The following is a 21,848-nucleotide window of genomic DNA, read 5'->3' as shown; positions in this document are numbered from 1 at the left end:
GCAGCAAATGCTGGGCTGGGCGCACAGGGGGCCGAGGTGCCCAGTGCTCGACCCCTGCCCGCACTGCGGGACCACACTTCCGTCCTCAGGAGGCAGCAGCATCACCATGGACACCTGGGAGCAAGCCCACCAAGTTTCTCCCGAGAAACGTCTGTGCTTGAACCACCTAAGGTAAGTGCACAAACAGCAACCCTCCTCGCCCGGGGCAGGACCAGTGACCTCTGAGGGCGACGCGGGCCGGAAGCCACCTCCCCAAAGCTCGCAAGGACTTCACTGAACAGATGAAGAGAAGGAGGAAAAAGGAGAGGCGCCCTCTGTTCTTGAATGATTAGACACCACCCCTAATCTCGCCTCTCGGCAAGTAGGAAAACACAGTTTACAGACATGCTGGCCCAAATCCTACATCCCAGGGTGATGGATGCTCTCCCACCTGAAGAGTTTTTGTAACCGACACCTAAAAGTCCCCTGTGTCAGGGCACAGGTGTGGCCATGTGGACTGGATGAAGGCAAACCGGGACACACGGCCTCCTGCGGTGAGCTTTCCCACCTGAGGGCACACAGCCACTGTCTCCGTGTCTGCTCAATCCGCTGAGCCGACAGCTCCAGCCTCACCCACGTGACAGCTGTGGCCCTTGCACCCGCACATCCCGGTGGACCTGGCTGTGTGAACGGTGCTGCACCCAGGAGTGGGGCTCCCGGATCACAGGGCAGCTCCATTTTTAGCTCTTAAGGAACACCTGTGCTCCCCGTAACGGCCGTACCATCATCACCTTCCCACCAACAGCGTGAGGAGTTGGCAACAGCTTCCTACGAGAGCGGGAGTCACCCTCCAGTGACAGCCGCACCCTCCTTAAGACACCATGGGAGTCCCGCCACTCCTCTACCCATCCAGCTCCCTGCTGTGGCCTGGGGAAGCAGTACAAGATGGTCCAAGTCCTTGGGCCTTGCACCCGCGTGGGAGACCTGGAGGAGGCTCCGGCTCCAGACCACTGCAGCCATCTGGGGAGTGAACCAGGGGATGGACAATCCGCCCCCCCCCACTCTTAAATACATACATAAATCTTAAAAAAAAAAAAAAAGAAAGAAAGAAAGAAGGAAGGAAGGAAAAAACAAGGAACCCGTGGCCCATCAGAGGTGGGGTGCTCAAGAACAAAGGCCCGGGGTCCCTGGGTCCTGGGGCTCCACCCTGATCCTGAGCGTTGCCCGCTCTGCACGGCCACCCTACCTGCTGGTCACGCGCTAAAGCGCTGTCCCCTTCAGCACCTGGGAGCGCTCCTCACCCCCAGCCCTCGCATCTCAGGGGCCGGTGTGCCTGGGACACCAGCTCTGACTCAGCAAAGACTTCGCTGAGTCACAGTTCAGACACCTCCAACCTCCCAGAAGGAACCCCCTTCCCAGGGTGCTGGCTCGGCGTGGCCCCAGGTGCCGCCAGCACACTAGCTCCCCAGCGCTCTCCCTGCCCCCCCCCCCCCCCCCCGGCAGACATCGGAGCTCTCTACAACAGCAGCGCCTCCACGTGAATGCACCTGCCGCCAGGCAGGAAACAGGCCCCTTTCCCACCAGACCGCTCAGGCAGGCCAGAGTTCACGTCGGTGTCACGGGTTTACTACTACAAGGTGTTTAAGGAGTAATGTCTACGCCTCCCGGGTGGGGAGCAGAGCGGCCGCAGAGGGCAGGGGTCACCCGCCAGGCTGCAGGGGAGCCGTAAGGGCACCGCCTCCAGAGGGCTGCTGGGGGGATGAGAAGGGCACAGCTCCTCCCCCCTCCCCCCGAGCCTCAGGACACAGAAAATCCAAAGGGAAGAATTTTCATATCTGCATTCCAGCTGGAACCGCCCTTGTCCAGTTTGCTCAGGAAGCAAGAGTGTGACAGAGTCCAGCCAAAAGCAGCAACGCCCGTCACTCAGCACAGGTGGGAAGGAGGGAAAACGCAGGGTCCCTGGCCAGGGTCTACCCGGCCAGACTCAGCCCAAGGCCACCCTGTGCTGCACTTCCCTGTCATCTGGACCTCGGCTCCCTTGACGACCTCCACAGTCCGGTCATCACAGCCCAGTCCCCACCAGCAGGACAGCGGGCCTGGGGAGCTGGGTGGGCGTGGGGAGAGGCTCACTCCGACCCCGCGGCCCCACCAGGGGGGAGGGCTAACTCGGGCGAGAGGGCCACCAGCGGCAGGCGGAGTCCTTTTCCATCAGCACAGACGGCAGTGCGTCCCTGCGGTCACTGCTGTGGGAGGAGCCTGCAGCAGAGTGACAGGCGACACACCAGCCCTGCTCACCCAGCTCAGCTCTGGGCTCCTCAGAGGCGCTTCCCCCACCCCCGGTTCCACCCCCTCCCCCCCAGCAAGCGCTTTCTTCAACAACCTCACTCTGGGGAAAACGCTGCTCTATCGAGGTGTCTACACCACTCGGACGTCCAGCAGCACGGAGAGCAAACCCGGGGCTCTAAACCCGACACCAGAACGAGCATTCGCTCCCCGAGTCCACACGAGGGGAGCCCCGCCGGCGGCCAACCGCTCCAAGTCCGCACGAGGGGAGCCCCCGCCCCGGCGGCCCGCCTAGTTCCAGCCAGAGCCCCCGGCGCGCAGCAGACTCAGCCGCAGCCCAGCGCCCGGCACTCAGACCCGCCGATGGAGCCAGCCCCTCTCGCCGGCCGTGGGGAGAGCGCCGCCAGCTACACCGGAAGGGACCCAACTTCCTAAATTCTAAACTACGACACGCGAAAAGGAGACGACACAGGGAGCACATCCTTAGCGGACTTCCAGGGCCACAGCTGCCCCGGTGCAGGCACAGCACCTGGCACCGCTTAAGCGCGGACCCAAGCCCAGAGACTCGGGACCCACAAACCTCGAAGCCAAGAAAACGAGATCAAAGGCCCACCCGACGCCCCTCCCCACCGCCCGGGGCCGGGCCGGGACTGGCCGTCACCAGGACTCAAACCGCCGCGCTCGACGCGGCCCAACCTGCAAAACCAACAGGGTCAGCCGAGGGACCAGGAGAAGCGAGGGCACACTACCCTCAGACAGCAAAGCAGCCACAGGCACCGAGCACGGCGCGGGGCAGGAGCCCGAGTTCCGAGGGGCCCCTGTGCTCACGGGAAGGCGGGGGCCGCCGTGCACACAATGACCCGCGGCCCCTGCCAGCCCTGGCGCCAACACTGCGCCCGCGGCCCGCGTCTGCGCCGGGGACCCCCGGCCCCGGCCGGAGGAGCAACGCCCGGATCCAGGGCGGGGTCCAGGCGCGGCCTTCTCCGCCCAGGGTCTCGGCAGCCAAACGTGCGGCCCCGGCCGGGTCGACCCGCCAGCCTCCGCCGAGCGGAGGGGCCAGGGCGGGGTCCAGGCGCGGCTCTCCGGGCCGCTCCCGCCGTCGGCAGGCGGAGTCGGACCACGAGGGAGGCCGCGGCCTTGCGCGGAGGCCGCGAGACCCACCGGAGGGAGGGGCACCGGGCCGGCCTCTGTCCGCCCGCCCCCCAGCTCACACGGCTCAGTTCGTGAGGCCCGCGGCCCCCGGCCGGCCCGCCGCCCCCGCGCCGCCATCTTCTCCGCGGGCGGCTCAGCGCGGCCCGCGGCTCCAGGCCCGACGCGGCCCGTCCTGCTGTCCCCGGCAGCCCGCATGGCGGCTGCCTCCCTCAGCCCGGCGCCCGGGTCGCCACTCACCGCAGCCGCAAGCCTCCAGGGTCCGGCCAAGCCCTCCGAGCGTCTCGGAGAAGGCAGCCGGCCACCGAGACGCGGCGGCCAGAGCGGCGCCCCCGCGCGGCGGGCGGAGGCCAGCCACCGAGACGCGGCGGCCAGAGCGGCGCCCCCGCGCGGCGGGCGGAAATCAGGCCCCGCCCCGCCCGCGGTGCGGGCCCCGCAGGGTACCAGCCCTAGCGAGGACTCGCTTCCTCCGGGGCTGTCTCCCCGGGCCCTGGGGTTAAAGCTGCAGGCGGGCCGCGTCGTCCCGCGCCGCGTGGGCGTCAGGGGCGTCAAGGAAGACTAGCCGCGCTCCCCCTGTCCGGACTGCACCGCGGCCAAAGCCGGGGGTGGGGCGTGCGGAGAGCCTGCGTGTTCTGGCTGCGGGGGCCCCACTGGAGTGGACGCTTCTGTCCTGCCCTCAGATACGGGGCAGCAGGCAGTGCAGAAGTCCCCAGCCTCCCCGTGGCCGCCGGGCTAAGGGCTCTAAGCGGAGCCGTGACTGCAGGCTGGGCATCGCCGGGCACGCGGCTGCGAAGGACCGGCAGAGGGGCCGAGGCCCGGGGCGGGACCCCGCCTGCCACGGCCACCGCTCGCCACCCTGCCCTGCGCTCGCTGTCAGCCCTCAGCGGGCACTGGCGGAACCCACAGCTGAGTACATCCTCCCAACCACTTTTTTTTTTTTTTTTTTTTTTTGGACAGGCAGAGTGGACAGTGAGAGAGAGAGACAGGGAGAAAGGTCTTCCTTTGCCGTTGGTTCACCCTCCAATGGCCGCCGCGGCCGGCGCACTGCGGCCGGCGCACCGCGCTGATCCGAAGCCAGGAGCCAGGTGCTTCTCCTGGTCTCCCATGGGGTGCAGGGCCCAAGCACTTGGGCCATCCTCCACTGCCCTCCCTGGCCACAGCAGAGAGCTGGCCTGGAAGAGGGCAACCGGGACAGAACCCGGCGCCCCGACCGGGACTAGAACCCGGTGTGCCGGCACCGCAAGGCGGAGGATTAGCCTAGTGAGCCGCGGCGCCGGCCCCAACCAGTCACTTTTAAGATTCGCTTCATGTATTTAAGTTAAATAGAAAGAGGGAGAGAGCGAGCGAGCTTCCACCCTCGGTCACTGCGGGCGAATCAGCAGGAAGCGGGATTGGAAGTGGAGCAGCCGGGATCTGAACCAGCACGGGTCAGCAGCCTGCCCCCTGCAGCACAACACGGGCTCTGGGAACGCCCCCAAGACCACGTGGTCGCTGCTCCACTTCTGGTCCAGGTCCCCCCAAAGGGCCTGGGCCCATGCTGGAGACCCGGATGGAGCGCCTGGTCCAGCCTGGCCCAGCCCTGGCGGTGTGGCCTTTTGAGGAGGGAACCAGCGGATGGAGACAGCTCTGTCCCACTCCCTCTACCTGTCAAATACAATAAATCTAGGGAAGAAACTCCTCCCCTAAATGCCCCTGATCTGCAAAGGACGGCTGATTGACAGCAGGCTGTGGCTGGGGAGACGGGGGCGGGGTCAGACCCCGGCCTCCCGCGGCCCCCCTCCCCGGGACTCGGACCCGGACCCCAAAGGAAAACACTGGGGCCGCTCCAGCAGGAAGGTCGCTTTATTGTGACTTCACCCCAACCCTGCGAGGGGAAGGCGCCGCCCAGCCATCGCCCAGGCCTGGGGGCCCTGCCCCCACCTGGGGGACCCAGCCCCACCAAGCAGGAAGGGGCGCAGGGAGGGGTGCGATGGGGCCCAGCCTGTCTTCAGCCAGCAGCAGAGCCTGCAGGAGCCTGGAACGGAGGCGGCATCATCTGACCTCAGGCTGCCCCAGCCCAGGGTGGTGGACGGCCTTTCGCTGTTTGGCCAAGGACAGGAACTACTGGACCTGTCTCACGGCCAAGCTGTCCATCCTCGGGGCTGCTCGCATGGTGTGCCAGGGCCCGGTGCCGGCACTCGGGTTGTGCTCCCGGCACTCGGGTTGTGCTCCCGGCACTGTGGCCGAGCAGGGTAAGCCACCGGTTCAAGTCCCGGCTGCTCCACTTCCCATCCAGCTCCCTGCTAATGCACCTGGAAAAGCAGCCTGGGAGATCCCGACGGCGCTCCTGGCTCGTCTTCAGCCTGGCCCAGCCCTGGCCGTGTGGCCATCTGGAGTGAGCCCGAGGACTGAGAGCCCTGCCTCTCCCAACTCTGCTTTTCAAGTAAATACAAAGAGACAAGGAACGGACAAGCAATGGCAAAATCACCCATCCCGGGGGAGGGGCGCAGCCTTCGCTCTGAGACACGGGGCCAGGCAGGGGCCAGCCGTCAGCTCACCAGGGCTGAGGCCCGGCACGAGCTGGCTGCCCCTTCTCAGACCTGCTGTGTCCACCGGCAGGGTCAGCGCCACGTGGGCACCCCCAGGGCAGGAGGCTCCCTGGAAACTGCCCACTCCCCAAGCGCGGCTGAAGGCCGTTCCCCCGTGGAGCGGTGCGGAGGCCGCGTGGTAGGCTGAGGGGAACTGGCGGACGGGTAAGGCCAGGAGACAGAGAGAGAAACACTGCGGCCCGGGGCGGCCACAGGCTCACAGCAGCCAGGCAGCGTCACCGCCGTTTCCTTTTAGGCCAAAGAATCAACGTGGAGGAACGGGGAGGAGAGGGGGCAAAGGCACACAATGCATCCACCACACTGCGCCAGCCGCGCCACCGAGGCGGAGAGCGCTCTCACAGGACACGGTGAGGGGCAGGTCTCCCCCATCTCCCGGGATTCTTACATCCTCTGCAGCAGTAAGCCCCACTCGTTATCTGGACGCGCTCCCACGGAGCAGGCTCCTGGCCCCGCACCTGTGAGGGCCTGCAAGCTTTCCCTTCAAGTCCAGGGAGACGCAATAAAACCAACGGCAGGGAAACTGAGTCAGTACCGGGCGTAAGAATCCTATTCACCGACTGTCTTCAGAGCAAGACACCAGACGCAGCCGAGGAGACAGCGCTCCCTCAGACGCCCACGGGGAGCGGTCCCGGCTCACAGGTCTGGCCTGCACCAGCACGCAGCATTTCCAGGAGGTGAGTCGGGGCACCGTGAGTGCCGGCTCCAGTGCTGGCTGTGGACTTCCCATCCAGCTCCCTGCCCTGGCCTGGGAAAGCAGCAGGAGCGGCCCGAGTGCTTGGGCCCCTGCGCCCGCGTGGGAGACCCGGGTGGCCTGGCCCAGCCCTGGCCATTGAGGCCGTTTGGGAAGTGAATCAACCAATGGAAGTTCTCCCCGTGTCTCCAACTCTGCCTTTCAAAATAAATCTTAGAAATAAAATGCAAGTTCTCAACACAGTGGGGGTGGGCAGGACGCCGCCCCGTGCCCGCCGTGACCACACTGCCCGGGGCCGCCAGAGACAACGCAAGGCTACAGCCGAAGATTTAAAACAAAGATTTTATTTGAAAGCCAGATGCACAGAGACAGAGAGACCTTCCACCCGCTGGCTCACTCCCCAGGCTGAAGCCAGGAGCTGGGAGCCTCGTCTGGGTCTCCCACGTGGGTGGCAGAGACACAACCCCTGGGCCATCTTCTGCTTTTCCCAGGACAGCAACTTGGAGGGAAGTGGAGCGGCCAGGACACAAACTGGCGCCCATACGGGTGCCGGCGCCACAGGCAGAGGCTTAGCCAGCTACACCACGCCTGCCCCTGAAGATTTCCCCCCACACATTAAAATACTCAAGTCAGAGAGATTATCTGCCCTTCCAGAACTAGGGCTTGTTCAGAACAGGAATTCGGTGTAAAGGAATCCCCGTTCCTGCCCAGCTCAAGAACAGAACGGGGACATCAGGAAGGCGGTCGGGAGACACGGCCAGAACGACTGGCGCCCCCAGGCGTGTCCAAGGACGCGCAAAAGGGAACTCGGTTCTGTTCCGAATTTCAGCAAACCAACATCCATAAACCACCGTCCCGTGCTAGAATCGAACCACCTGCTTCTAAGATTTAAAAGCTGGGCCCGGCGCCGTGGCTCACCTGGTTAATCCTCTGCCTGCGGCGCCGGCATCCCATACAGGCGCCAGGTTCTAGTCCCGGCTGCCCCTCTTCCAGGCCAGCTCTCTGCTGTGGCCGGGAGTGCAGTGGAGGATGGCCCAGGTGCGTGGGCCCTGCACCCCATGGAGACCAGGATGAGTACCTGGCTCCTGGCTTCCGATCAGTGCAGTGCACCGGCCGCAGCAGCCATTGGGGGGTGAACCAACGGAAGGAAGACCTTTCTGTCTCTCTCTAACTCTACCTGTCAAATAAAAAAAACAATAATAATAAAATAAAGTGTAAAAGCTGACCTGTCCAAAGGAAAAATAAGACCTGTGTATCTGCCCACAAGTGGGGAGCCAAGAATTTTGCTGCATTTTAGGGCTGTGCAGAAAAATGAAAAAATCAGACACACACAAGTTTCTTTCCAACAGCAAATAAGCGAAGAATAAACAAACAGAAAAACTAACGGAGCGGTGAGGGCGACGAGGCGGGGTTCGCTCGTTTATCGGGGAGCCCTGGCCATTGGTTTCCACCCCCGAAGGCGCTCGTGATCCCTAACCCGGAGTCAGCATCGCCGGCAGCCAGAAGGCCCGCGGTGCCCCAGCTCCACGCAGCCGAACTCCGCGCTGCAACAGGGAAAGGTGGAGCCCAGGCCAGCGAGGTCTCTCCACACCGCCCCGGGGGCTCCCGCGGGTCTGGAGTTCAATGTTTACAAACAAATATCAGCCTTGGACCCCCATCCACATGGCCACTGGTTCGAGTCCCGGCTGCTCCACTTCCGATCCAGCTCTCTGCTGTGGCCTGGGACAGCAGTGCAGGATGGGCCAGGTCCTCGGGCCCTGCACCCGCGTGGGAGACCCGGAGGCGGCTCCTGGCTGTGCATCAGTCCAGTTCCGGTTGCGGCCAGTTGGGAGTGAACCAGCGGATGGAAGCCCTCTCTCTCTCTCTAACTCTGCCTCTCAAATAAACAAGTTTTCTGAAACACATTTGTTATCCTTGCCCTTCTCCAACCAAAGAAGCTGCGACGGGAGCAGTGCTGTCCCACGGCGCCGTGTGGACGCGGACGTAAAATCCAGCGCGGGGCGGGCCCGGGGTCCGAGCCACAGGCAGGGCTTGGATTTTGGTAGGAAACACCCACAACACCGCGGTCCTGCCGGCCCGCGTGACCACAGAGCGGCCCCCTCTCGGCCCGGCAGCTCCTCGGGGTCCAGGCCGCCTCCCGGGCTCCGAGCAGGCCAGGGAGGGAAGCCGGCGCCCCGCGGCCCGCGGCCCGCTCCCGCCGGCTCCCCTGGCACCCGGGCCCCAAGGCCCACGGCCCCGAGCTCCTCCGGGCCGGGCGCAGGCCGGGGCCGCCCCGCGCGCCCGCGTCCCGGCGGGGCTCCCGTCACACCCCTCCGCAGGCGGCCTCACTGCGCCCGCAAGGGGCCCTCGCCGACCTCCCGCCCCAGCCCCGCGTGCAAGGCGCCAAAACGCCAGCCCGGGGCCGGGCAGAGGCCGCGTCCGCGCCGCTCCGAGCGGCCTGGCGGGTGCAGCCCCACCCCGCACCCTCGAACGCCGGCCTCCGAACGGTTCGCCGCAGGACCACGCACGCACTCGCCGGGACCTAACGCTTCCCAGCCGCGCGGGCGCCAGGCTGCGGGCCGCAGACCCGGCTCGCGCAGCGCGGGACCCGCTCCTGCTGGGCCAAGTCCAGCTCCGCGCACGCCCCGCAAGCGCCTGCTCCGCCCGGCGCGCTCTCCCGCCACCGACGGGAGGCCCTGAAGCCCCGCGCCTGCGTTCCAGCCGGGGAGAACCGGGCGCCCCCGACGGCCCCGGGCCCACCGGCTGCAGCGGACGTCGCGCTCCCCGGCGCCGTCCAGCAGCCCCCAAGGAACCGGCCCCCACCGCGAACCAGGGCGCCCGGCCGACAGCCCGGCGCGGCGGCCGCTCTCCGGAACTCCGGGGCGCAGCCCTGGCAGGCCGCCAGCCGGGGGCTCCCTCAGGGTCTCTGACCGCCCGCCCGCCCCGTCCCCACGGGCCTCACACAAACGACGCGAGAGGAGCTGGGACCTTCGCCGCCGACTCGGTCGAGACGTCCCGTCAGGGCGCAAGGACTCCGCGCTCGGACGCCTCCGCAGCCGCCATCTTGCCCGCCGCCGGCCGACGCCTTTTGACTCTCGCGCCAACCCGTAGAGCGAGGGCACCGGCGGGGACGCTCTGCGCAGGAGCGGAAGCCGGGGCCTGCGCTTCCGGCGGCCGCCCGCCTCGGCCCCTCGCGGGAGCGCTCCCCATTGGCTGCCGGCGCGCGCGGTCTCGCGAGAAGTGGCTGAGGGGCGGCCGCCGGTGCGTCTGCTGCCCCGCTCCCCGCCCCGCCCCCGCCCGCGCCGCGGCCTCCGCCTCCGCCCCGCTCGGGCGCCCCCGCCGCCGCCGCCGCCCCGCCCCGGCCCGGGAGCGGCCGCGGAGTCTCCGCCTTCGCCAGACCGATCGCGCGGGAGGCGGGATCCGCAGGGTAAGATGGCTGCGGCGGGCCCGGGCGGGCCGGGGCCGGGGCAGAGGCCGGGCTGGGCCGGGTTGACCCCGCGCCGGGGGGAGGGAGAGGGGTGGTCCCGGGGTCAAAGGTCGGCGCAGGTGCCTGGGCCTCGGGGCCGGGAGTCGGGGTAGGGGCAGCGCCCCCTGGGTTGGAGTCGAGCCTGCCCGGACGGACGCCCCCGCCCGAGCCTGGAACGCGCGCCCGTGTGGCGGAGGAGCGGGGGCTTGTGCGGGATGGGGGTCGCCGGGCGCTGGTGGTCGTCCCGCGAGCGGGGACGGTGCAGGGCCCCGGACGCAGCCCGGCCTCCGCGTGGGAGCGTGCGGGGGCGCCCGCGGGCCGGCGGGGGCGGACTGTCCGGCTTGGCCGGCCCGGCCGGGCCTCGGGCGCCGGCCGCCTGCGCGTCGAAGGCGGGCCTCCCCGCCCCTCAGTAGCGTCTGCGGGGTGAGCCCCGGCTCCTGACCCAGACTCGCCCTGCTGCTCGGCCCCGTGCGTGCGGGCCAGCGTCTCCGTGGGTTGGCGCGGCTCGGCGCGGGCTTTGCTGCGTGCACCGTGACGTCCGCGCCGCGCGTGGCGCCCAGGCGGCCCGGGAGCCCGCGTCCGCCGCCGAGCTGCGCCTGTGTGCGGGGGCCCCGCGGCGGCGGGAGCGGCGCGAACCGCTCACTGAGTGCCGCCGTGGGATGGGCGCCCGCAGCTCCCGGCAGTGCCGAGGTGCGCGGCTCCGGGACCGAGCGCTTTGCCTACGCTACCTGGAGGCCGAAACGGCTCGGCTTCAGCCCCTGCGGAGCGGGTGTGGATGGTGAGGGGCCGCTGTCCCGGGGGTTAGCAGGGGGGCGCGCGTGTCTGCACCCCCGCGTGGGTGCAGGGCCGCCGTCCCAGGGGTTAGGAGGGGGGCGCCTGTCTGCACCCCCGCGTGGGTGCAGGGCCGCCGTCCCGGGGGTTAGCAGGGGGGCGCGCGTGTCTGCACCCCCGCGTGGGTGCAGGGCCGCCGTCCCGGGGGTTAGCAGGGGAGCGCCTGTCTGCATCCCCGCGTGGGTGCAGGGCCGCCGTCCCGGGGGTTAGGAGGGGGGCGCGCGTGTCTGCACCCCCGCGTGGGTGCAGGGCCGCCGTCCCGGGGGTTAGCAGGGGAGCGCCTGTCTGCATCCCCGCGTGGGTGCAGGGCCGCCGTCCCGGGGGTTAGGAGGGGGGCGCGCGTGTCTGCACCCCCGCGTGGGTGCAGGGCCGCCGTCCCGGGGGTTAGGAGGGGGGTGCCTGTCTGTACCCCCGCGTGGGTGCAGGGCCGCCGTCCCGGGGATTAGCAGGGGGGCGCGCGTGTCTGCATCCCCGGCCCGGCCGTGTCAGGCTGGAGGTGTGGGACTGCAGCCTCCTCTGCACCTGCGTCTGGCCGTGCGGCTGTGGCTGTGACACCTGTGGCCGTCCCCGAGCCCGTGTCTGGGTGTCCCACAGTGACAGCGGCGTGCAGGCTCTCCCTCCTGGCCTGCCGGCCGCAGGCTGCCCGAGCGTCTCTGGCTCTGTTTTCCCGCAGAAACATCAGAATGAGCTATGCGGAAAAACCCGATGAGATCACGAAGGACGAGTGGATGGAGAAGCTGAGCAACCTGCACGTGCAGCGCGCGGACATGAACCGGCTCATCATGAACTACCTGGTCACGGGTAACCTGGCGGCGGGGCCTCCCGGGCGCGCTCCGGAGCGCTGGGGCGGGAGGCCGGGGGCGCGGTGCGGAAGCTGTTGTGCCGAGCCCCTGTGAAAGCAGGCTTGTGCCTCGGCGTGAGCCGCCTTCTGGGGAGGCGACACCACTGTCCCCGCTCAGGCCTGAACCAGAGCCCGGCTCTCGGTCCGTGACAGCGTCACGGCGGTGACCAGGGACTCGTCTCCTGAGGCCCCGAAAGCCCGCGCGACCGACTGCGCCTGGTGCTGCGCTGAACGACAGCGGCCAGTCCACAGGCTGGGGCCGTCCTCAGGGCCGTGCTGCGCGTGGCGGGACGGACTCCCCGTCGCAGGCGCTAAGGACGTGCAGGCTGCAGGGAGGGGCGCAGGGCGCTGAGCGGAGCCGGTCCTGGGGCCCCTCGGCCTGGGGACCTGGCCAGCACGTCGCCCTCACCAGGAGCCAGCTCTGTGCTGCGCTCGGACCCCAGGAAGGGGCACTGTGCTGCCAGCCCTTCTGACCGCTGTGGTGGGTCAGAGCGTTTGCACGGGGTGGAGAGGACTGAGGCACAGGGCATAGCGTGTCCATCTCAGACATGGCCGTCCCACGTGCCTTGCAGAGTGGGGACCGCAGCAGCGGCCGTCTGAGGCCACCGGGCTTCCCCATGTGCAGCCCCCGCGTACAGAGCCCTGTACAGCCCCTGCATATACCCCCGTGCACAGAGCCCCCGTGCACAGAGCCCTGTACAGCCCCTGCATATACCCCCGTGCACAGAGCCCCCGTGCACAGAGCCCCCCGTGCACAGAGCCCCCACGTGCACAGAGCCCCCACGTGCACAGAGCCCACGTGCACAGAGTCCCACGTGCACAGAGCCCCCACGTGCACAGAGCCCCCGTGCACAGAGCCCCCCGTGCACAGAGCCCCCCGTGCACAGAGCCCCACATGCACAGAGCCCCCACGTGCAGCCCCCACGTGCACAGAGCCCCACGTGCACAGAGCCCCACGTGCACAGAGCCCCCACGTGCACAGAGCCCCCCGTGCACAGAGCCCCACATGCACAGAGCCCCCACGTGCAGCCCCCACGTGCACAGAGCCCCACGTGCACAGAGCCCCCACGTGCAGAGCCCCACGTGCACAGAGCCCCCACGTGCAGAGCCCCCACGTGCACAGCCCCCACATGCACAGAGCCCCCATGTGCACAGCCCCCATGTGCACAGAGCCCCCCGTGCACAGCCCCCATGTGCACAGAGCCCCCACGTGCACAGAGCCCACGTGCACAGAACCCCCACGTGCACAGAGCCCCCATGTGCACAGCCCCCATGTGCACAGAGCCCCCCGTGCACAGCCCCCATGTGCATAGAGCCCCCATGTGCACAGCCCCACGTGCACAGAGCCCCACGTGCAGCCCCCACGTGCACAGAGCCCCATGTGCACAGAGCCCCACGTGCAGAGCCCCCGCCGGCGCCCTGTGGGCTTTGCCAGCAGTGAGGACGGTTTTCCTTTCCAGAGGGCTTTAAGGAAGCAGCGGAGAAATTCCGCGTGGAATCTGGAATCGAGCCGAGCGTGGATCTGGAAACCCTGGACGAGCGGATCAAGATCCGGGAGATGATCCTGAAAGGGCAGATTCAGGAGGCCATCGCGCTCATCAACAGCCTGCACCCCGAGCTCCTGGACACCAACCGGTACCTGTACTTCCACCTGCAGGTGAGCGGGCGCGCGGGCGGGCGGGGGGTGCCTGCTCCCCGTCCCCCCCGGAAGCTGTGTCTCCTGTTGAAATGCTGATGTGAAAACTCGCGTGGGGGACAGGCCTTTCCTTTGAGACGGGTTTTTTTTAAATGGGATCTTTTTTTTTATATACACGTGCTTATTTGAAAGGCTGAGTACAAAGAGGCAGAGAGAGAGAGAGAGGTCTTCCATCCGCTGGTTCACTCCCCAAATGGCCACAACAGCCGGAGCTGGGCTGATCCGAAGCCGGGAGCCAGGGGCTTGTGCAGTCTCCCACGCGGGGCAGGGCCAGCAGTCGGGCATCTGCCACTGCTCCCCAGGCCAGAGCAGGGAGCTGGATCGGAAGTGGAGTGGCCGGGACCCAAGTCAGCACCCATAAGGGACTTCGGCACTGCTGGCGGCGGCTTCGCCCGCTGTTCACTGTTCCGCAGCCGGGCCGAGACGGGCGCCTGACGGGCGCCGAGCCCCGCGGGGTGCTGCTGAGCCCTGGTCTTCACCCGCTGTTCCACAGCCAGGCCGAGACGGGCGCCTGACGGGCACCGAGCCCTGCGGGCCCTGGTCTTCGCCCGCTGTTCCACAGCCGGGCCGAGCCCTGCGGGGTGCTGCTGAGCCCGGCTCTCTTGCCATCACGCAGCAACAGCACCTGATCGAGCTGATCCGCCAGCGCGAGACGGAGGCCGCCCTGGAGTTCGCGCAGACGCAGCTGGCGGAGCAGGGCGAGGAGAGCAGGGAGTGCCTCACGGAGATGGAGCGCACGCTGGCCCTGCTGGCCTTCGACAGCCCCGAGGAGTCGCCCTTCGGGGACCTGCTGCACACGATGCAGAGGCAGAAGGTAGGGCGGGGGGGCGCGGAGGGGAGGGGCCGCCCTAGGAGCCGGGCAGGGCCGCTGGCCGGGACGCGTTGCGGCGGTGAGCCCGCCTGTGTCTGCACCTGCCCTCCCGCTGCAGCCGGGCCGGCGCCGTTCAGGCTCCTGTGCTGCTGCTTGTCCGTCTACGCCTTCTTCACGTGTCGGGGCCTCCCAGAAAGAGGTCGGTGTCTCTGGAACGTCCCTCCCGGCCACTCCGTGTCCCCGCTGGTGCCCCGGCTCCTTTCCTGGGCTCTGTCCTCCCTGTCCTGGCCTGGAATGACCGCCCATCCCCGACGGTCCACCTGACGTGTTTCGCTGAGGCTGACTTCTGTAATATTTGAGAGGCAGAGTGACAGAGAAAGATGGAGGTCTTCCGAGCACCGGGTCACTCCACAGTGGCCACAACGGCCCGGGCTGGGCCCGGCTGAGGCCAGCAGTCTAGAATGCCATCCTGGTCTCCCACGTGGGTGCAGGGCCCGAGCGCTCGGGCCGTCTCCTGCTTTCCCAGGCCACAGCAGGGGGCGGGACTGGGAGTGCAGCAGCCGGACCTCGAAGCAGCACCCACGTGGGATGCCGGCCGGCCCTGCAGGCAAAGGCTTAGCCTGCTGCACCACAGCGCCGGCCCCGGCTGCCCCTCCCGAAGCTCCTGGCACGGACCTGTCATGGCAGGGGCGACGTGACGCCCAGCTGGTGCCCTCACGGTCCCACAAGTGGCTCACGGTCAGGGAGCAAACGCTTGTCGTGGGCGGCGCACAGCCCCTGCGCGCATGTGCGGGCCACACGGCTGTGTTCCTCTTCCAGGTGTGGAGTGAAGTCAACCAGGCGGTGCTCGACTACGAGAATCGGGAGTCGACGCCCAAGCTGGCGAAGCTGCTGAAGCTGCTACTCTGGGCTCAGAATGAGTTGGACCAGAAGAAAGTGAAGTACCCCAAAATGACAGACCTCAGCAAGGGCGTGATCGAGGAGCCCAAGTAGGGCCCGGCCACGCCGCGGGAGCCACCCCTCGGCCCCGTGCTGTTCTCCGACCCAGCGTCTTTCTAAAGGGAAGCGCGGCCCTCGGGGCGGGAGGACGCCACCTGCAGGGCTGCGGAGAGGCGCCGGGCTCGGCCTGCCCTGTGCCGCTTCCCGGGGACCCTCAGCCGACGGCGCTGGGCCCTGCGCGGCCGTGTGCGGGCCTGGAGGCCACCCGGCCCTCGGGGCTCCTGCCTCACCCGGCCCGCGTCTGCAAGTTTTCCTTCCTTTGTTTGTTTCTCTGTTTTTTCATAGGAAAGAATATATAAATTTGTAAATCCTAATTCTAAGGTGACTCCGCGTGAGGGTCTTGAGTTCGGCCCGGGTGTGTGTGAGGGCTGGGCTGTGGTTTCAGTTTTTTAAATATATATATTTTGGTGCTGTGTGTGGTGAGAGGCGTTCCTAGTGGACCGGCGAGCCGTCTCTGCCAGGCAGTTCTGTTGGAAATAAAAGTTTGAATCATCTCACGCAGCCTTTTGTCTTTGGGGCCTCACGGGAGTGCAGAACACTGTGGTGGTGACGGTGGTGTCACCCAGGACCTGCGGGGGGCCCCGGCCCTGACGGGAGCAGCCCAAGTGCCCCCTACTGCAGCACCGGTGCCGGCCTCTCAGCTCCCGCCTCGCTGTCCCCAGCTGGGCAAGTGTCCCCCTCCGGGCACCCACTGGTGCCTGCTCACAGGCGCGAGGTGGGGCTCGTGCAGCCCAGAGCACAGCCCTGTGGACCCCTGGAGTGGACCTCGCTGGAGCAGTGCTGGAAGCCGGTTGTGGGTGGGCCCAGAACCGCCGAGGCACCGTGTGTCTGGCGGAGGTGGCAGCGCCATACCGGGACCGTCCTCGGGTGCTTGCTGCTGGCTGCCCCTGCGTGCCCTGGCGTGCTGGAGAGAAGTGCTGCCGGCAGCCAAGCCGCTCCTGACTGGCGAGGGCCAGCATCCCTCGGGCACTGGTGGTGAGGTGTCTGCTGCCATCTTCGCACGGCACCAGGTGAGGGGATCCCCCTGGGGTCTGAAGGCGCCAGTGGGGGTGAGTGGCCCGCCGGGTGCGCAGGAACAGGACAGAGAGGTGGGAGGTAGGCATCGCGAGTGTTCGTTGCATAATTAACGTTCTCGGGACAAGACGTGAGTGGCAAGGGGGTTGGGCCCTGGCCAGCTGAGGACCCCTGGGACATGAGGGGGCTGTGCTCTGGCCGGGGACCCCCAGGACGTGTGGGGGCTGTGCTCTGGCCGCAGGCCCCCGGGACGTGTGGGGGCTGAGGCCCTGGTGCCAGGGCTGGGAGTGGCGTGTCACCAGTGCAGCGTCGTGCTGTCTGAGCCTATGCAGGGTCCTCCGAGCTGACGTGGGCCAGCTTCGTGGCTCCTGCAATCGGCGGCCGGGCCGTGGCTCTGCCCAGAGCGCCCGGCTCACCGCCCAGAAGCCACTTCGGGCCTTTGCAATCATCCGGCCGTTTCGTCCCATCTGGGTCGCGCTGTTCACTGAAGGCAGTGACGCCTGCGGAGAAGATGTCTCCAGCACGGTGAGGATGCCGGCGCTCCGTTCCTGGTAGCGTGCGGGCCTGGCAGGGATGCCCGGGCGCGCAGCTCGCCAAAGCCGAGGGGCTGACGCGGAGTAAATGAGAACTGATGGATTCTGCACTTGATTTACGGGAAAAGCAGGTGTCAGCCGGGGCTGCTGCTGGGACCCCGGGCCCGGGGACGGTCACGGAGCAGGCGGGAGCCGGCTCTCTGGTCTCCGTGTTTGTGGGGAGCAGCGGACGGGGTTCAGACGGTCTGAGACGGCGACATCTCCAGGGTAACGGAGCAGCAGTCGAGCGAGGACCTGGAAGGGCCACGTTCAGAGCCTCAGGCGGACGGGCAGGCGGCCTGGCTGCGGGGCCGGCTCCGTGCCAACAGCAGGCGGCCTGGCTGCGGGGCCGGCTCCGTGCCAACGGCAGGCGGCCTGGCTGCGGGGCCGGCTCCGTGCCGACGGCAGGCGGCCTGGCTGCGGGGCCCGCTCTGTGCCGACGGCAGGCGGCCTGGCTGCGGGGCCCGCTCCGTGCCGACGGCAGGCGGCCTGGCTGCGGGGCCGGCTCTATGCCGACGTGTGTCCGTCCCAGGAACGTGCGTTGCTTTCTCAAGTCCACAGCAAGTTGGGCCCTCAGCATTAATAATTTGGAGTCGTGTGCGAAAGCAGACACAGCCGTAGTACTTCCGGACGGGACGAGCTCTGCAGGCCCTGCGTGCCCGCACAGGGTCTAGAGACCCAGAACCGGTTGGTGCTGCCGCCTGTCCGGAGCTGATGGAAGCGTCCTGGCCAGGCCTTTGCTGGAGATGGGAGCAGGAGCTGTGTGACCACGCTGCGGCTCTGTCCGTCCCTCCGACGGGATCAGCCAGTGCGCTGCAGCTTCACAAGCTAGTCTATTTCCTGAGCTACCCAACACCCTTTTTTTTAAGATTGATTTATGAGGCTGGCGCTGTGGTGCAGCAGGTAAACACCCTGGCCTGAAGCGCTGGCATCCCGTATGGGCGCTGGTTCGAGTCCCGGCTGCTCCTCTTCCAATCCAGCTCTCTGCTGTGGCCTGGGAGAGCAGTGGAAGATGGCCCAGGTGCTTGGGTCCCTGCACCTGTGTGGGAGACCTGGAAGAAGCTCCTGGCTCCTGGCTTCGGATCAGCGCAGCTCCGGCCGTTGTGGCCATCTGGGAAATGAACCAGTGGATGGAAGACCTCTCTGTCTTCCTACCTCTCCCTGTAGCTCTCTTTCAAATAAAAATAAATCTTTTAAAAATGATTTATTTATCTGAAAGCAGAGCTAGAGGGAGAAACAGAGATCTTCCATCTGCTGCCTCACTCCCCAAATGGCCACCGCGGCCAGGAGCTTTAGCCAGGTCTCCCGGGTCGGGGGGAGGAGCCCAAGCCGCCTGGGCCGTCCTCGGCCGCTCTCCCAGGTGCACTAGCAGAGCTGGCGCTCAGGTGAGCGGCCACGCTTGCTGAGCCTGGGCTGGAGGTCGATGCAGGGGTCCAGCCTCGGCGCTCCCATGTTTCCAGGGTCAGAGGCCTGTTGGGGACCACGGTTCCCTGTGCGTGTGGCTGCGTGATTTTGGAATGCCATCCTTGCTTGAGAGTCTCAGCATGGTGAAATGGGGGTTTGGGGGCCGGCATCGCCCGTCAGCACCAGTTCCAGTCCCAGCTGCTCCACTTCCGGTCCAGCTCCCTGCTAATGCACCTGGGAAGGCAGTGGAAGACGGCCCAAGTGCTGGGCCCTGCACCCGCGTGGGAAACCCGGGTGGAGCTCCTGGCTCCTGGCTGCAGTCTGGCCCAGCCCTGGCTGTTGAGGCCATTTGGGAAATGAACCAGTGGGTGGAGGGACGACCTCTCTGCTTTGTTGCCCTGCCTTCCAAATAAATAATAAATCTTTTTAAAAACAGAACAGGGTTTGAACGCACTGGATATGGTGCTGCTGGTGTGGGGAGGTGAGTCTGTGAGGCGGGGCCTGTGTGTGTGAGGCGGGGCCTGTGTGTGATGGGCGTGTGTGAGGCGGGGCCTGTGTGTGATGGGCGTGTGTGAGATGGACATGTGTGGGGTGTGGGGGTGTGGCTGTGTGTGCAGTGGGTGACAGGCATCTGTGGGGTGGGGCGTGTACATGTAATGTGTGCTGAGCGGGTGTAGGGTGTGGCGTCTGTGGGGTGGGGCGTGTACGTGTAACATGTGATGTGTGTGTGGTAGGCGTGCGTGTGCAGTGGGTGACGGGCGTCTGTGGGGTGGGGCGTGTACGTGTAACATGTGATGAGCGTGTGTGGGGTAGGCGTGCGTGTGCAGTGGGTGACAGGCGTGGGAACTGTCTTCCGTGCTCGGCACCACCAGTGTCTCCAGTTGGAAATCGGGGGCGGAGGGGGGACTGTGCTGAGGGAGACAGCGGCCTGGGGCCAGCCTGCCCGTGGTCTCCCCGCCGTGACCGGCAGAAGTACCTCCTGGAGCGAGCGCCTGGCCTCCGCCTGTCTTGGTTCAGTGCGTTTGACCTGCGGGTCACTCCCGGCTCTGCTGCGCGCACGCGAGCGTGGTGGGGACGGACGCTTGGGCTCCTGGGAGGGAGGAACAGCTGCTGCTCCACCGCGGGGTGGTGCCTGTGAGCCTTGAGCCCTGGCCCAGGGACGGGCTGGCCCAGGCACGCCAGGCGTTGTCCCCGCCTGCAAGGTGCTCACCCGTGGGTCAGGTGGACCTGTCACCCAGGCCTCTCAGGCACCGAGGGCCACAGGGAGCCAGGGCAGGGGTGGTGGTGTTGACCAGGCCGCACTGCCCCAGGGTCTCTGTGTGGCCACGGAGGGACTGCCCAGTCCCCAGTCTGGGCACTGCGGCGGTAGAAACTGAACCCTCCGACACCCGTTCCAGAACCTGCCGGCATCGTCCTCACAGAGCGCAGTGTGCAGCCCATGGTCAGAGCACAGCCCGTGGTCAGAGCGCAGCCCGTGGTCAGAGCGCAGCCCGTGGTCAGTGCACAGCCCGTGGTCAGTGCACAGCCCGTGGTCAGAGCGCAGCCCGTGGTCAGTGCACAGCCCGTGGTCAGAGCGCAGCCCGTGGTCAGAGCGCAGCCCGTGGTCAGTGCACAGCCTGTGGTCAGAGCGCAGCCCATGGTGAGTGCACAGCCCGTGGTCAGAGCGCAGCCCATGGTGAGTGCACAGCCCGTGGTCAGAGCGCAGCCCATGGTCAGAGCGCAGCCCATGGTGAGTGCACAGCCCGTGGTCAGAGCGCAGGCCGTGGTCAGAGCACAGCCCGTGGTCAGAGCACAGCCCGTGGTCAGTGCACAGCCCGTGGTCAGTGCACAGCCCGTGGTCAGTGCGCAGCCCGTGGTCAGAGCGCAGGCCGTGGTCAGAGCACAGCCCATGGTGAGTGCACAGCCCGTGGTCAGAGCACAGCCCGTGGTCAGAGCCGTGGTCAGAGCACAGCCCGTGGTCAGCGTGCAGCCCCGGGTATTTCACACAGCTCTTCGCCACTTTCTCTCTACCACGGACCCCGTTCCTTCAGCATGAGCTAGGGATGCTGCTGCCGCTGTAGCCAGCTGCAAATTCTGTGCAGGACAGAGTGGCTGCCCGTCAGGCAGGCCCCACGGGTAGCGTGGTCGCCCTGCCGGAGCCTCAGCAGCCGGGCAGCCCAGGGCAGGCCACAGGGTCGCTCTGTCCTTGAGAGCCTGGGTGTTGAAGTCTCCTGCCGTCCCCTCCCTTCCTGGTTCTCTTAAACTGCAAAAGTGGTTCGCGGGGGCCGGGGGCAGCTCACAGAATCAGCTAGAAGCTGGGGGTCTGTGCCCACCCTGGCCAGGGCCAGTGCCCGTGACGCCACAGCTTCCCCTTGGGAGGGCGAGGTCTGGGGAGGTGCACAGCGCACCCTGCAGCCTCCTGGCTTGGCTGTCACACGCCTCGCAGCTCAGCACCTGCCGGCAGGTCCCCCTCACCCAGGGCTGGGTGAGAGCAGTGAGCTGGCTCGATGGCCTCCGCAGCGAGGCCTGACTATGCCTTCTTCATCAAGGCCTCACTCAAAAGTGGTCTTGAGGCCGGCACCTATAGGCTACTCCTCCGCCTTGCGGCGCCGGCACACCGGGTTCTAGTCCCAGTAGGGGCGCTGGATTCTGTCCCGGTTGCCCCTCTTCCAGGCCAGCTCCCCGCTGTGGCCAGGGAGTGCAGTGGAGGATGGCCCAAGTGCTTGGGCCCTGCACCCCATGGGAGACCAGGAGAAGCACCTGGCTCCTGGCTTCGGATCTGCCCAGTGCACCGGCCACAGCGCGCCAGCTGCGATGGCCATTGGAGGGTGAACCAACGGCAAAGGAAGACCTTTCTCTCTGTCTCTCTCTCTCTCACTGTCCACTCTGCCTGTCAAAAAAAAGAAAAAAAGTGGCCTTGAGAGGGGCCGGCGCTGTGGTGTAGGACCTGCATCCCATGTGGGCGCCGGTTCAAGTCCCAGCTGCTCCACTTCTGATTCAGCTCCCTGCCAACATGCCTAGGAAAGCAGCGGAAGATGGGCCAAGTGCTCGGGCCCCTACACCCACACGGGAAACTCAGAGGAAGCTCCTGGCTTTGGCCTGGCTCAGCCCCAGTGGGTGTGGCCTCTTTCAAACGGAGGGAAGAGTATCCCTCTCTCCTCTCTCTGACTGTAACTCAGCCTAAATAAATAAATAAATCTTAAAAAAAAAAAAAAAGGCCTTGGGGCCTGACTGGAGCGCCACCTTCATTCTCCTTTGGTTTCTTGTCCACCTGCCCAGGAGGGAAGGGACCTTGTCAAATTATGAATTTGCTGCAAGTGTGTAGCTCTGGTCTTTCCCTCAAAGCTGTAACCACAGAAGCCAGCAGCCTGTGTCGTGGCGGGAAGTGTAGGGACAACCCACCAGCTGGCCCCAGCTGGCCACATCAGGTGCGGGAGGAAGAGCAGCCCTGCTGTGGGCACTGCTGTCACTCTGTTGGCCAAGCGCGTGTGCAGCCAGGCAGTGGACGCTGGGGAGCCACGGGGGCCATGGTGCAGAGGCCCTGGCAGGGCTGGGCAGCTGAGGAC

The 21,848-nt window shown here is 66.8% G+C and overlaps 2 protein-coding genes across 7 annotated transcripts in view; one reads left to right on the top strand and one right to left on the bottom strand.

Annotated features, from left to right (window-relative positions):
* DIDO1 (death inducer-obliterator 1) overlaps positions 1–9,796 on the bottom strand; it is a 42,406-nt gene extending 32,610 nt beyond the window's left edge. For 3 of the 5 annotated variants that reach the window (XM_051829425.2, XM_070051621.1, XM_070051622.1), the window contains exon 1: positions 9,632–9,770. The gene's annotated coding sequence lies outside the window, so the exon portion shown is untranslated. Of the gene's footprint in view, positions 1–3,651; positions 3,798–9,631 lie in introns of those variants that run through there. The other 2 variants (XM_051829427.2, XM_008253335.4) reach the window with 2 other exon arrangements.
* A 166-nt stretch (positions 9,797–9,962) lies between these two features.
* Positions 9,963–15,807, top strand: GID8 (GID complex subunit 8 homolog). Of its 2 annotated transcripts, none has more exons than XM_051829433.2 (5): positions 9,963–10,096; positions 11,640–11,767; positions 13,268–13,464; positions 14,120–14,317; positions 15,134–15,807. In XM_051829433.2, exons 2-5 carry the CDS (start codon positions 11,650–11,652, stop codon positions 15,305–15,307), a joined length of 687 nt encoding a protein of 228 aa, XP_051685393.1. In that variant the 5' UTR covers positions 9,963–10,096; positions 11,640–11,649; the 3' UTR covers positions 15,308–15,807. The 2 variants fall into 2 exon arrangements, with proteins under 2 accessions (XP_051685393.1, XP_069907728.1); XM_070051627.1 differs by lacking the exon at positions 9,963–10,096 and adding an exon at positions 10,889–10,913.
* Positions 15,808–21,848: the final 6,041 nt, after the last annotated feature.

Source organism: Oryctolagus cuniculus, chromosome 11 (assembly GCF_964237555.1).
Source record: "Oryctolagus cuniculus chromosome 11, mOryCun1.1, whole genome shotgun sequence".
Classification (NCBI taxonomy): Eukaryota; Metazoa; Chordata; class Mammalia; order Lagomorpha; family Leporidae; genus Oryctolagus; species Oryctolagus cuniculus.
The sequence above is the reverse complement of the archived record's forward strand: the minus strand, read 5'-3'. Positions and strand labels throughout refer to the sequence as shown.

Bases quoted from the DNA above. Each gene is read 5' to 3' on its own strand.
- GID8 (XM_051829433.2), top strand. From the start codon at position 11,650: ATGAGCTATGCGGAAAAACCCGATGAGATCACGAAGGACGAGTGGATG. The intron at 11,768-13,267 runs GTAACCTGGCGG...TTTCCTTTCCAG, and splicing joins CATGAACTACCTGGTCACGG to AGGGCTTTAAGGAAGCAGCG. The intron at 14,318-15,133 runs GTAGGGCGGGGG...TTCCTCTTCCAG, and splicing joins ACACGATGCAGAGGCAGAAG to GTGTGGAGTGAAGTCAACCA.